This window comes from Myripristis murdjan, chromosome 12 (genome assembly GCF_902150065.1).
Source record: "Myripristis murdjan chromosome 12, fMyrMur1.1, whole genome shotgun sequence".
In the NCBI taxonomy this organism is placed as follows: Eukaryota; Metazoa; Chordata; class Actinopteri; order Holocentriformes; family Holocentridae; genus Myripristis; species Myripristis murdjan.
The window spans coordinates 16,247,123-16,262,083 of record NC_043991.1 but is presented as its reverse complement, the minus strand read 5'-3'; the positions used below and the strand labels follow the sequence as shown (position 1 = coordinate 16,262,083).

General features: G+C 40.2%; 2 protein-coding genes across 2 annotated transcripts; one reads left to right on the top strand and one right to left on the bottom strand.

The window, feature by feature from the left end:
• Positions 1-45: 45 nt before the first annotated feature.
• On the bottom strand, positions 46-6,503 carry denr (density-regulated protein). Its single transcript, XM_030065611.1, has 8 exons — positions 6,346-6,503; positions 4,782-4,897; positions 4,648-4,667; positions 4,466-4,550; positions 2,143-2,223; positions 1,689-1,805; positions 1,451-1,590; positions 46-227 (listed from the first exon to the last, which is right to left on the bottom strand). The coding sequence occupies exons 2-8, from the start codon at positions 4,885-4,887 to the stop codon at positions 183-185; spliced, it is 594 nt and encodes a 197-aa protein (XP_029921471.1). The 5' UTR covers positions 4,888-4,897; positions 6,346-6,503; the 3' UTR covers positions 46-182.
• Positions 6,504-8,244: 1,741 nt separating this feature from the next.
• On the top strand, positions 8,245-14,257 carry spout1 (SPOUT domain containing methyltransferase 1). Its single transcript, XM_030065607.1, has 12 exons — positions 8,245-8,362; positions 8,478-8,517; positions 10,587-10,700; positions 10,798-10,957; positions 11,061-11,150; positions 11,235-11,284; positions 11,907-12,037; positions 12,207-12,279; positions 12,424-12,522; positions 12,729-12,831; positions 13,048-13,195; positions 13,565-14,257. Exons 1-12 carry the CDS (start codon positions 8,315-8,317, stop codon positions 13,652-13,654), a joined length of 1,146 nt encoding a protein of 381 aa, XP_029921467.1. The 5' UTR covers positions 8,245-8,314; the 3' UTR covers positions 13,655-14,257.
• Positions 14,258-14,961: the final 704 nt, after the last annotated feature.

Genomic DNA, 14,961 nt, shown 5'->3' with positions numbered 1-14,961 from the left:
AGAAAGCAGCTATTGATAACTAAAAATGCCAAATGAGTGGCCAAGTCAACAGATTTTTTTTTTTAATATATATACAGTAAATAAAATAGATAGAAAATGACTTTTAATGTTAATGTGTACATTTGGCCAGGCTGTTGTTGTTACAGGTCACATCCATCTCAGTAAAAGTGCATATTGGGGCTTCACTTCTTGACTTCTCCCAGGTCATCAATGTTGTCATCATCCACCTGTAATGGACAGATACATAAATTTAATCATGGAATGGCACATCTCTCATGTTAAAACAAATCATTCTCATGCTAACATTTATAACTGAGGGTTCTACGTAACATCTTTGGAGGCTAAATACTCTTTACAAATGAAGATCAACAAAAACACTGTAAACAAAATAAATAATTAAATAATCTGAAACAAACCGACAGTGATGTCTGACAAAATGCATCATTGTTGTTGTTGTTGTTGTTGAGCTCACATATTTAAGTTTGTCACTGTGCATTTGTGTTACAGCATCTGAAGTTTGTCCATGCACCATCTGAACACAACAACTTTCTCCTACATTTAAACCTACACTAGTAAACATTTTATCCTCTTCCAATAACATAGCACTCCTTTTAGGTCAATGAGTGCCTATTTTTGTCTACAATTTTTTGTCTACAACAGGTGACAATGCTAATGAATAATGCTTTTCATTCTTTACAAGCAACTGTTAGTGCCACCAAAACAAAAAAAAAAAAAAAGGGGGTGGGGGGGGGGGGGGGGTGAGAATAAAATTATACTATTAAGAGAACAGGCTTGTAATGTGATGAGAATATAACTGTAAAATTACAAGAATAAAGTCATAAATTTACTAGAACAAAGTCACAATATTATGAGAATAAAGTTGTAATACTACAAGAATAAAAGTCATGACTTGAATGCATTTATAGATTGACAAGGCTAGCGGCGGTTTCATCAACAAGGCCATGTAATCCCAATGCAACAGGGCACATTGTAACCTTCCTCATGTTAGCCTAAAACTCTCAATTTATTCTTGTAACAGTGGGACAATAACTTTTTTCTCATAGCATTATGTTTTTATAATGCTACCACTTTATTCTCAATTTTTTTTTTTATCTATTTGCAGTGGTTTTAAAACACCATCATAAGCAACAACAAAAAACCTATAAGTCATGGAGTCATTGGATGAATTAGAGCCATGCTATAATTTGACTTAAGGAGCTCCTGTAGAAATTGTTAAGTGGTCTTTGACTTAACATGCGTCACTGAAGGTCCACTGTGCATCAGCGCAGGAACATCACCACAGACATCTACTTGACACTATCTCCAATTAATGCAAAGTGCACTGACAATTATGCAAAACGCAGGGAGCTTCAGCAGTGGATTATAGCCATAATCATCACGGTATGAACTATCATGTCATTTGACTGAATGCAAGTTATAGACAGCTTACCTCAGGCCACTTCTCTTGAATAACATCAATTATGTCATCGGTAAAATCTCCCTGAATGATTATTTCATCCTCTGCTGTAACTGAGGCACCACAAGAGAACTTCTGGGCAAAGAATCGCTGAGCCTCTTTCAGATCAATGTCTGCAAGGTAACAGTCATGTAAGATGCATGTTCAGAATAAAACACACTTGACTATCTGGTATTTTTTTTAGTATGACACATTACACATTCAGCCTTACCAAATGTTGCCAGGCCACACACCCGTGTAACGTATTTCTTCTTTGCTCTTGGGATTTTTGCTATCGTAACTTTCTGAGGCACAGGCTTCCTTTTCTGTTTGATCTGGCCTCTTCCACCTAAAAAACAGTCAAATAAATAGCTCACACTTTAACTGCACTTCATAACAAGGAATAAAATTACTTACTGACAAGATTAACATAGATGTGGAAACTCAAGATGGTATTATGTAATCATATTCTGCAAGCAGCTACGACAGAGCAACCTACTGAAGCTACACTTCACAGGCTGTAGTAAGGAGCCTCTTTTTACCATGTAGGTTAACAGGAAATCCTCTTTTATATTTAACATAAAGGAATAAGATTTAGGGTTATAAGTAACATAATAACACCTCACAAAAAAAGCCAAAACAAAATTGATTCTGAATTTCTTTCAAAATTAGATTTGACAACAAACCTCTTTTCTGCTTCTTTTTTTCCTCCTCCTCGCCTGCAGGGGGAGCCTCTCCACTGCCAGTTTCCTGCTTGGGTGTGTTCCCTGCCAGGCCAGAGCGACAGAGGTAAAATAAGCAAAATAATATTCAAACCGATCAGCATCAGCTTTAGAAAGTTTTCCAAGCAAACTTTTCTCCTTGAACTTGCAACAAAAGTTAACCCTCCCGCTGCCGTAGTCTCCCGGTCAGTGGGACCCTGAGCGGAAAGGCTTAGGGTCAGTGGGACCCGGAGACTACGGCAGCGGGAGGGTTAAAAACCTTTTATCAAACTAGAAATGTCATTCCTTAAGTATTAAAAACAGACAACATGTTTTGGCCGTGGGGCTTCAGAGCTCTCAAGAAAACTTTTCTTATTTAAGTGGGACCCCAGTGCTTGGGGATATCACAGCTTTAGGAACAACTAACCAACCTTTGTATGAAAATGCTTTTTTGGGGCCCTTGTCCTATTTCTGCCCCAAATTTGCACTAATACTGATGTGGTGTCTTAATGATGACAATCAATTCAAAAGCAATGACGCAGCGTAACTATTTCTCACTACACTGATGCAGAGTGGGACATGGCACAGGGCACACACACAACCTGACCTTGGCATCTTTACTCTTAAGGCAAAGCGTCACCATGGCTACGCCGTAGTGCCCTGCGCTGGTGTGGGCATTTACAGCTCTGCATAGGAGAATCAGTGCACATCCTGAGCTGATCACTGACACACTGGGCAACAGAGTCAAGAGCTTATTTCTTACATTATCATCCTTATTTATTTATCGATCTATATTTTAGATAAACACGGATGCAATATTGTTTACATTATCTGAAACTGAGACTCCACTCTTGGCTCAAAGTGATGTTTTGGGATTTTTCTCACCTGAATTTAGTGCAGCCTGAATAATTTAGGGATGTGTTAACATCATCAGCACAAATTTGCAAACCGGCTCAGTTCCAGCTGGTCGAAAAGAGGTGACAACAAGCATCACGTTGCCTTAATGCTGTGTTCGAGACGTCCTAGGAGCTGGGACAGTGCCCAGTTCAAACCTCCCAGTTCCCACTGGGGCACATTAGAGAGCTCCACTTGGGAAAACAAAATAACAAACACGGCCACCCACAAGTGAACATAACTTATTATGCTTTCAGCTGCTGAAACTACGAAATCAAAAAATAACAAGAGGGAGAGACGATGCATAAGGTCGTCTTCACTGATCACTAACGACCAAAGCATTACCCTGCATTTTTTTTTTTTTTTGGTCAGATAAAAAAGGTGGTGGTGCACAAAACGAAATGGCACAAAGGGGTAATACAATAAAAAAAAAAAATAAAAAAAAAAAAATATATATATATATATATATATATATATTAGAATGTGTGCGTTTCCTTACAGTTTTCACTTGACAACATATTTTTGGGGGGCATTTTTTCTGCTTTATTTGATAGTGACAGTATAGAGAGACAGGAAAGGCCAAGGACAGAGGAAGTGACATACAACAAAGGGCCTGGGCCAGTTTCAAACCCAGGCCACAGCAGTAAGGGCTTGGCCTTGATACATGGTATGCACTATAATGATTTAACATCATACGCTGTTTCTAAACAAAGTGGGGGTTCAGGAATCATAGCCGAGCTCTCCAGTGGGAGTTCCCATTGGGAGGGGTGTTTGAGAGCACTTTTCCTAATGGGAGCTGGGACTTCTCGAACCCAGGGTAACTCTCAGTAAATCACAAAACACAGACGCAGGACAAAGCAGTCAAGTGGACCAGTAATAGACCTTGTGGTCCTGTGTTGGCCGAAGCGCAGTCACACTTCTGGAAAGGAGCACATACACTACAGTGGCCACCTCTGTAGAGTACGCAGGAACCACAGAAACCTAAAGCGTAGCTAAGTTGGCATTTTGATGCTGCAATAAAAACTGACCTTTGGTGTGCTTCTAAAAGTCTGCACTCTGCACCCTGTGCAGTGACGCCAAAGCCTGTCCACTCACTTACACAGAAAACTTCTTTATAAGCTTGAAGAAATCTGCATGTGTGATTGCTCACAGAAAATATGGTCTCTGTGCATACATTACATCAACATGTGGAGTTTATCCACACACTGCGGAGCTTTGATGGGACAGTATGATACTAATCCCACCGTAGCAGCTGCCAAGCAAACAATTAACAGTTTTACTAGGCCATGTGCATCATTTCCTCAAGCACTTAAAGCCAAGCAATCAAATAATTCATTGAGGTATTGATGTTTGAGTAAAGGATTCAGGGATCTGGGGGAAAAAATGTGAGGTTACAGTATGTAATGGCACTCACCTACACTCATCCTGGCAAATACCTCTGGAAAGTTCTTCTCAAGCCACTGCCTGCATTTGGCTGGCTCGGGCATGTACTCACAGTACTGCAGACACGGCAGAATACATGAGGTTACAACGACGTACATATCTCATATGTCTACATCAATACACTGTCCATCAATCTTAGCAGGATAAACTTACCTCTGTAGGCAACGAGCACACTGCAGAGAAAACAAACAAACAAAAAACATTACAAACATTATACAAATGGATCCAGAACAATGCTGTCCAAGTCTGGAAAAATATCACAATAAAACTGAGTGAAAAATGTGTACCTCCACAGTAGAGAACTTTCAATGGGTACTTTGAATCAGAGTCAGCTGTCCCATGCTCCCCTTTGTACTCTGGAGAACTAGATTCAACTTGTTCAGTAGTAGCCATGACAAATTATCTGGACACAGAAAAAAAACACACTGGTCAGCTATTGCTGATGGGGTAGACAGATCAAAGCTAACGACGGATAAAAAATTATACACTTTTCTTTCATATACAAATCACTGCAGAAGGTTGACATTTGTCGCTCTGACATTGCCAATAAGGTACCTACTAGAGGTGGGGGGAAAATGATTTACTTGAGTATCACAATTCTTTTTATTTATGATTTCTGATCATTTTTTGAATTACTGAATCACAAAACATTGCTGCAAAGTTAGGCTGAAATTTTCTTGAGGGAAAAACTTGCTTTTTCAAGGGGATCCCTTGATCTCTGACCTCAAGATATCTAAATGAAAATAGGTTGTATGAGCACCCATAGGCTTCCTTTACAGACATGCCCACTTTATGCTAATCCCATGCAGTTTAGGCCACAAACCATGCAGTCCAAATGTGTTCTTCTGGCCTCTTGTAAAACGGTGTATTTGTGCAGACTGGGGCCTAAACAGTCTTTCAGTTGCAAAAATTTGGGATGACTGGAAAGCTGAGACTCGCGTGGATTCAATGGGCCCCATTTTGTTCATGTAGCTATTTCATTGTAATGAGCCCATTTTTTTTTTTTTTTTTTTTTTGGGAATTTCATGTCACTGTACAAAAATGACCTATTGTGCATTCAAGAATAAGCTCAGCTTCATGAAACTTCCCAATCACAAACTAGAGGATAATTCAAAACACAAAAACCCACAATAACTCATAATATCGAATTGCAGTACTTGCAGAATTGCAATATGTATCAAATCAACACCCAGGATAGTATCGAATAAAAGTAAATCATATCGTAAAGCATATCGTCCCAGCCCTAGTAGCTACCCGTGGAAACATAATATCATAGGGTCTACTTTCATGCCTTCATGCCTGGTCTGAGAGCCAATATTTCATCATCCCCCCCAGACTCAGAGGCCTTCCCCTGGTGACACGACACCAACACAGCCACTGTGAGGACACACTTCCTATGAACGGTAGTTTATCAGCTGGAAGTACATTATTTACTGATATAATTTGAAATATACCCAATCAAATGCACAGCTGCAAGAGGCTAGAACCAGTGGGTAGCTGGCCTTATGGGATCGCACAACCGGCTAACACATGCGGCTGTTTGACAGACAGCGCTCACTGTACTGACTGTAATCACTATGAGTCTAACAGGGCTGGTGTGACAAACACTGTCACGGTGAGGTCGGGACGAAACGTGACTAAAGTTTGGTCCGCCTGTGGTGTCGATGATCTCATTCATGGTGTGTCTCGGCAGGCTGTCACCCACAGACCAAACATGACGAGGAGGAAAAGCGTTTCGACGTTAGCGACGCCGACCACGGAGCATGAAGCTAGCCTGTTAGCCAGCCAGCTAACCTCCCGCACAGCAAACTAACTTCAGCCGCTAAAGAGAAGAGACAACAGGCTACGTACCCCTCGAAATACACTCTAATACTGCTGTCTGCTCCGCACAGTCGTTCGCATTACTGACGATGGTTTGACTTCTGGAAAGCAATTTTCATTCAATAAGGCTCAGTTGAGATACTTTTGAAAGCACGCCTCTTCTTCTAGTAGCGCTTGTTTTCTTTTTCCCTTTTTTTGAGGACTCGGTTCCAACCGCGATAACGCAGTACCGCCCCCTACTGCCTCGGAGTGGGCACAACACACACTCACACTACACAGTACCTACAGTATACTCATTTACACTGCATACAATTTTAGCAGTTAGTATGACACAAATTCAACATACTGGTGGTACTTCATGACCTGAAAATGATTCATCCATCCATGTTTATTATTTTCTATCTTAATTTCAATTTCTATGGCTGCAACACATCATCTGACTTTGGTGTCATGTGACTTATGTCTGGACATCTTCTGATGCCTTCAAATTTCAGAAACATCTCCTGCACAAAAACCTCAAGTCTCAACTGATATTTCAATTTATTTGGGATTTTTATGAACTCATGTTTTACTGTTGTCCCTAAAGTAGCCCCTCCAGCCATGATGTGAAGCAGCCCCAAACCTCCCAGAAAAGTGCTGTGAATGAGTGAGATCTGATGCCATCATTACCATCATCTCTGCACCGTGTCTCGTAAATGACATGTGCCTCTGCTAACCTCTTCACAGATCCTGGAGGACAGAACCACACGCACATTTCACTGACTCCCCAAGCTGCACCTGCAAATAAAACGGCTTGAGATTTTGAAACAAACCCCAAAATATTGTCATTTTTCATTGGTTTTCCATGAGCCTGTTTTTGTGATTTCTCGCCAGGTGATTTATAGGTTCAGAAGGTGTTGTGTAGTTTAGAGATAAAATTGTGAGTTTTCACAGCTTTAACTCGGGCAGGTCTCTCCTTGAAACGCCACTTAAACATAAAAACCTGATTAGAAATGCAACATTTTCAACACGCTGTTTTAAATACATTTCAGTTGCTCCTGAAAAGCTAAAGGATATCAAGAAATCATTGATTTTCCCTTAATCAAAACAACTGAGATACCCCTGAAATATAATTGCATTTTTTAAATTTGCGTGTGTTGAATCTTGAAATTAAGAACTTATCAAGAAGTGCTTTCAGGAAAACACAGAGGGCATATTAAGGGTTTTGTATTTGCCATAAGTATCGACCAAATCATTGTCAGTGATGCCTGTCTGTTTTCCAGTGTCTGTACACTCCCTCTGCCCTGTATATAAACATATTTCATGGAAGCAAAACAAATAAAATACAAAAAATAAAATAATAGAAACAGAATAAGGTTGCTAACTGACATATAACCACAACACAACAACATTGTAGACAAGTAGTAAACTGCTAAGGCGCATTACATACGAAAGGATCCTGTTACGGTGGAACTTCATTTGACTGCAGGATATAAGTTTGACCAGCAGATGGCACTCACACACTGTGAATGAGTCACTGTAAAACTAGAGAAAATCCTGCACTTCCTTCCAATTCCCTGTTAAAATTATGATTTATTTTATATTTATTTTATATTTTATATATTATTTTGAGTGTGCGGTTGCTGTTTTTTGTAATCTTTAAAATTATGATTTATGAAATGCTAAAAGAGAGACAGATTAATACAACTTTTTATATATGTATATGTATTTGTGTGTGTGTGTGTGTGTGTGTGTGTGTGTGTGTAGATCGATCGATCGATAGATAGATAGATAGATAATTAAAAACTGACATGCTTTTATTCTGAAGTTCCGATGGTGTTCCAATGGTAATATTCACTGCAAAAACAGATAAAAACAGATTTTATTATACACACATACGTAGATATACACATATTTGTAGATATGTATGTGTGCGTATAGGCAGATAGATATGCTTTTACTCTGAAGTTCCGATGGTGACCCGGAAGTAAACAAAGTTCACGTGTTAGTGCATACAGAGATGTCTACCGGCAGCGTAGCGAAAAAACCCAAACTAGAATCCTTCCAGGTACGGTTTTACTGTCGTGTTAGACTTTTACACTTTGGTAATTATCTTTGCATTTCCATGTTTATTGTTTGTTGTTGTTCCTCATCGCTCCCACGTTTTTTTTTACGTCGTGCAGCACGAGGGCAAGGTGGACTGGAAGAAGAGGAAGGCAGAACGTGAGTAAACAGCCTAAAACACACCTGTCAGCTGGACGACAGGTGCTGCTGGAGCTGGAGGAGCCCACAGCGGCATCTGTGTTCTGCTGAGCAATCAATCAATCAATCGATCGATCAATCAGACTGTATTTGTATGGCACTCTTCATACAAACAGGCTGGTGTTGTAATCTGAGGGCAGCAGCTCGCAGGACTCGAGAGCCCCTCGGTCTGATTCTTCAGCAGAAACTCCTCTGCCATTAATTAAAAAGGAATTGTGTTCTTGTGTAAGATACTTTGCATTGATCCGTTTGAGACTATTGATACGGTGCTGCATGTCGCTGGTGGTTTGTGCGAAACAGCGCCACCGCGTGGACTGTCACACAGCTGGAAGTGATCAAAACACATGAAATGACAGCAAAAATCAAATGCAGATAAATGCCATGCAAGAGTCACAAAGATCTGGTCAATAACAATAATCACATTGCAGCACATTTAAAAACACAGTAGTGTCTAAAGATGAAAATACATTTTAAACTCTGTGCTGTTGTAAAGATACAAAATTCTGGGACATTATACACTCAGTGTCCACTTTATCAGCTCCACCTGTATAGGCTAATGCAGTTCAGTGCAACAGCTCTGCCATAAATTTTACCTTTTAACAAAGTTTATAATGTTCAGTTTGTGTTGACATTGTGGAGAATGTATAAATTTAATTCTATTTTTATAATTGAGGTTGTAGTTTGCAGAGGTCTTGTACTGGACTACATTATATTGAGAGGTGTTTCTGATTTTTTGTCCTCCGTATTTATATACAGTTAGGGGGGCAGAATAGTGGAAACACTTACCAATAAAATGTAGTGCAGTACACCAGCAGCACTGACTATGAGCTCAGTGCAAAACATAGAACTGAATGAACACCTCTATTACTGTGACAAAAAGAGAACCTGAGCATTATAGGAAGCAGGAAAGTTGTGCAGTCTACCTAATAAAGTGGCCTGTGTGTGTGTGTGTTTCAGACATTTGAGAGGCTCTTGGTTGCTGTAGTGCGAGCAGGAAAAGAAAGATAAAAGAAGATAAAAGCATGACTTAGTCCAGATTGTAGAAGTAGTAAAATAACTAAATTAGAGTATAATGAGTCAATGTTGTCACTGTCTCCCATTTGTATTTACTTGCATGGTGAATAAGAAGATTGACACCCTAAAACTGTGTTGTCCAACCATTTTTAACTTTTTTCTTGACCCAGAGACAGGTGTCAAAGCATGTCTGTTATGTTCTAGCTGCACCACGCTGCAGTCACACAGTGTGTCTAACCACGTGCCAGAGGGCCAAGAGTCTGCTGCTTTTCATTCTAACCAAACACCAGCAGTTAGAGAGGAGGATCTGATCAGTGAAATCAGCTGCTCTATTGTTTGCTTGGTATGAAAACCTGCAGACCTGTGGGGCTCTATGGCATGTGGTCGGAAACCACTGACACGAAAGGAAATGTTTGAGCATCAGAGGCTGTAAAATGACGCCTTCCTTTGCAGATATATAACATTTTTATTTGAATAATACTATAAAAATGACTATTTCTTTGTTCTTAAAGTGAACATACAGAAATCTGTTGTCCTCAGTAAGTTAAGGACTGTAGTAGACCCTCAATGTAGTCACACTTAAAAAAAAAAAAAAAATCCATTAGACTGATGAGTAACAACATATATTTTCCTGCTCAGCCTTAATAATAATAAAAAAAAAAAAAAAAAAAATTAACAGCCCAGCCCACAGATTTTGCAATAATTTTGATTTTGTATACTTTTTAATATTAGATGGGCAAAAGTATCTTGCACAGTTACGAGTCATTTTCAAGGTAATTTCAAATACATAAGCAATTTTCTTATATGTTTCTCCCAGAAATTCAATATCAAATTAGTCAGAAAAGTCATAGTCCTCTAGTTATTTCACTTGGCAAATCTCTCATTTGCTAAGTAAAATAATCGGTTACATTCATAGAATTCACACAGTTTCTGTTATAAATACCACATCATTGTATGCCTTCACTTTTTAACATATCTGATTTTCTAAGCCATGATTGGTTGTTCCTCAATCGCAGGAAATGAGGCTAAGAAGCAAAGAAAAGAGGCCAAGCTGGTCAAACAGTTGGAAAAGCAGAAGCAGCAAGAGGCAGAAGCCAACAGAGCAAAACTCCAGAGCCACAGCCACAAAGGTGAGCTCATAATTTCATGGATCAGGCCCACGTATCCCTCAGGGGTGAAATGATGACAGACGCTGTAATGAGTGTCACTGTGATCTGTGCGTCTCAGGGCGGACGTACACCGTGAGCGTGGCCCTGCCAGGCTCCGTCCTGGACAACGCCCAGTCGGCAGAGCTCCGCACGTACCTGGCCGGCCAGATCGCCAGAGCCTGTGCGGTGTTCTGCGTCGATGAGATCATCGTGTTCGATGAGGAGGGAGAACACGTCACGTAAGTCCACAAGTGTAGTTAGTACGGTCAACACACTTTAGGCTGAGGGAGGTTAAGCCAACAGAAAGCTAAAGAAAGATGTTTTGTTTTTTTTACCCTACAGGAGTGTGGAGGGGGAATACAAAGGTGTTGGGAAGAGGGGACAGGCTTGCCTTCAGCTTGCCAGAATTCTCCAATACCTAGAGTGTCCACAGTGAGTAGAGACTTTGACTCACTTGTCAAGTCACAATAAAAAACTATTTTATCAGATTCTGATTATGCTTTGCTTCCCTTCCAGGTATCTGCGCAAGTGGTTTTTCCCGAAGCATCAAGATTTACAATATGCCGGTACGGTAATTTTATCTGTTCCAGATTTTATTCATGTCTGGCATTAAACTGGATCAAGAAAAACTCATGCGAATGCAAAATGTTAATGTACGTGTAAATGCAGCCCCTGTTCTACCTCAAAAATCCACCTCCTCATCTGCTAATCTGTTTTGCATAGTGCACTTGAAAATGAGGTCAGGGCATAATGCAGAAAGCGAGAAACCATATAGAACCAAATCTGTGAGCACTCATTACACACACACACACTTTCATCATTCATATGTAATAATAAATGTGTGTATATATGTCTACATGTGTGTACTTATATATGTATACATAAACACAAACATAATCCTATATTTTTCTTTTCTTCGTTGTTGTAGTTTGTCTTTATTATGCCTTTAAAAGCCAAACCACGGACACTACATTGGTTGCATCACTTAATGTAACAATGTCTGTCTATATTGTTCCCGTCAAATGAATGCATAAAATAAATGTTAAATATGAGCTGTGAACAGAAAGGGGAAGGCTGAGGTGGATCATGATGTAGCATACTTGTATAAGGATTACATTTCTACATCAGATGCAGATGGAGCGTAAAACTTTCTTTGCGTTCTTACGTTCATGTCGTTTGTTTTTCCAGGTCTGCTTAATCCTCTTGACAGTCCTCACCACATGAGGATAGATGAGGAACTGGAATACCGGGAGGGGATCGTCCTCGACCGGCCGACCAAACCAGGAAAAGGTTCCTTAGTCAACTGTGGAATGAGGAAGGTGAGCACGCTGTATGTTTTTGTTTTTTTGGGGGGGTGCAGGACGGTGTGATACGACAGAGTAGCTGATGTGGATGTTCCACTGTGATACAAAATACTTTTGGCCTTCAGTGGCCTGACAGTGTGTGTGTGTGTGTGTGTGTGTGTGTGTGTGTGTGTGTGTCCCTCAGGAGGTTCAGATCGATAAGCAGCTGCAGTCTGGACTACGAGTCACGGTGCAGCTCATTAAGACACAAAACAAGGGTACTTCTGTCCATTAATCTAATCTTTTCAGTGTTGTGGATGTGTTTTTGGAGGAGGTGGTCAGAAATATTGCACAGTGATTAACTGTGTGTGTGTCTGTGTGTGTGTGTGTGTGTGTGTGTGTGTGTGTCCACTGATCCTCAGAGAGCAAGCGATATAAAGGTGTGGTGGTCGCCCCGCATGTGCCCAGGACAGAAGGAGGCCTCTACTGGGGTTACAGTGTCCGCCTGGCATCGTGCCTCAGTAGGTTGAACAAGCTTAAGTTTCAGACAAACACACACACACACACACACACACACACTCCAGGGACTTCTTCAATCAGTTTGGACAAAACGCCAAAATACTGTCTTTCCACCCACAACCCACCAGGTTGTGTTACACATGCAGCCCTGCAGGATCACCCTGCTGCGATCGCTTCAACTTCTTTGCCGTCCTTTCTGTCGCTGCAGGTGACGTTTTCACAGAAGGTCCGTATAAAGACGGGTACGATCTGACAATCGGCACATCAGAGAGAGGCAACGACATCGATCAAACACCCCTGTCGCCATTTAAGTAAGTTTTGAGCCAGTGAGGTGTGATCTCAGAAATATATTTGTGAACATGCCAAGAAGGCGAGTTTATTTGCATGGCACCTTTCGTACACAATGCGATTCATAACACCTTACATTAGTATATCAGACAAAATATTATAACTAATAATAAAAGAACTGCATTTTACTTTTCTGCTGTTAATTTCTCTGTCCTGTTTCCTTTTCTTTTAATCTTCAGACATCTTCTGGTAGTTTTCGGCGGCCTGCAGGGATTGGAAGCCAGTGTAGACGCCGACCAGAAGCTGGACGTCACTGACCCGAGTGTTTTATTCGACCTTTACCTCAACACCTGTCCCGCACAGGGCAGCAGGACCATTCGCACAGAGGTGAGGGGCACAGAGGTGTTGGTGGATTGAAAGAATCACTCACACACACTCAACTCCAGACCTTTAGCCTACATACACTGTGTATCCACACTCAAAAAATTAATGTTGCTGATCATTCATGTACTGAGGAACACCAAGGCTCAAACACATTTGCTTCTTTCTCACTATGTAATTCAAAAGTCATTAAAAAACTCATCAATAGCATTCTCTCTATGAAATATTTTGTGGTTGAAGCCAGGTGAGGAGAGGTAATTTTCCACTCACTGGATAGCTTTCGCTGCCTGTAACGTCTGTAGGTGATTAGAATTTGATCCGTCTTTTCTGATTGGTGCATTTTTTCTCCCTTTTTTTTTTTTTTTTTGTCCACAGGAGGCCATCTTAATTTCCATGGCAGGGCTGAGACAGAAGATCACAGCTGCTTTCTCAGCGGCTCCCAGTGGCTCTCTGGAGGATTTGTGACAGAAATGAAATGAAAAGACTTGCTGGCAGTGGTTTCGGGGCACAGAGATTAGTCACCTCGTTTGTTTTTACCATTCAGGATGCAGGACTGACTGTTTTTCTTTTTTTTTTTCTTAATTAGACTTGTTAACACTGCCTATTGTACAGCCAACTGTTAACCTGAACATCACACAGGAATGTACTGTAGTGGTTTTACAATACTTTTGGTATATTTCATCCAGCAGGATTAGCAGGTTAGCCTGAGGGCTTTAAGCTGCATCACTGAATCATACACCCAAACCCAATGTTCAGGTTTTGTTTTACAGATATAAATCAGTATCACCAACACAGCATCATCTGTATTTCACTGGATAACTCTCTAAGCCTAATTTGTGAAATAGTTGGCTGAGTTAGATCAGTTGGCGTTCCTCCTAATGTTTATTTTTACTCTTCAGTTTTTGTCTTGTTTTTCCAGTGATGCTACTGATGTATTTGTCTATATAAATGCATACACACACATTTTAATTTGCTTGTATTTATATATTTTTAAAAGCATGTATTTTCGGCGAACAGACAATACAGAATTTTAATGAATAGAAAAAAAAAAACAACAGGATCTGCACAGTATGGACTAAAACAAATGGTGGATATTGCACTTGCAAGTGAATCTGTGATGTGCTGTGATATTAAATATCACATTCAAAAGCTCGGATGTCAGAGCGAAAGGGCCAAAAGAATATCTGCCATCACTGAGATCACTGAAAACTGCGAGGCTTTCCAATAGACTAATAAGAGTCATCCAACTTTGAAACACACACCCTCTCTTCATAATAGCCTTTGGGTGTTTCGAGGAACAGATGGTTGTGATGTCAGTGCAATCCACTGGTTAAGTAGAGATAATAAAGATAACATGAGCAAAGTAAAATGATTTCATTTTCCAATAAGTGTAACAAGCAACATAATGATAGCATTCAATTCATTAATTCAATATAGAATACTGGTTTCTGGTCAAAGAGCTTTATGTCTGGTCATAATTCAGTATTAATAAAGTACGCGCACGCTGAAGTGCCCTTCTCCAGCTCAAGGATATCACCAGCATCTCTTTCTGAGATGCCAACAGATTCAAGGTTTATAGGGAAGATAATTCTAACAAATTGCAGCTCAGCTTGGGCTTGAATGTCAATACTCCATAATTAAAGTTTCATTATTACCTTAATTAATCACGCAGTCCTAAGAGCAATACATAACATTACCATGAATACATTCTCCGGATTATTTGAACTCGCATGCGCCACGATGCCATTGAGGTAAAACAAAAATATATATTT

Bases quoted from the DNA above. Each gene is read 5' to 3' on its own strand.
- spout1 (XM_030065607.1), top strand. From the start codon at position 8,315: ATGTCTACCGGCAGCGTAGCGAAAAAACCCAAACTAGAATCCTTCCAG. The intron at 8,518-10,586 runs GTGAGTAAACAG...CCTCAATCGCAG, and splicing joins GAAGAAGAGGAAGGCAGAAC to GAAATGAGGCTAAGAAGCAA. The intron at 11,151-11,234 runs GTGAGTAGAGAC...CTTCCCTTCCAG, and splicing joins CAATACCTAGAGTGTCCACA to GTATCTGCGCAAGTGGTTTT.
- denr (XM_030065611.1), bottom strand. From the start codon at position 4,887: ATGGCTACTACTGAACAAGTTGAATCTAGTTCTCCAGAGTACAAAGGG. The intron at 4,551-4,647 runs GTAAGTTTATCC...CCGTGTCTGCAG, and splicing joins TGTGCTCGTTGCCTACAGAG to TACTGTGAGTACATGCCCGA. The intron at 1,591-1,688 runs GTAAGGCTGAAT...GTTACCTTGCAG, and splicing joins GTGTGGCCTGGCAACATTTG to ACATTGATCTGAAAGAGGCT.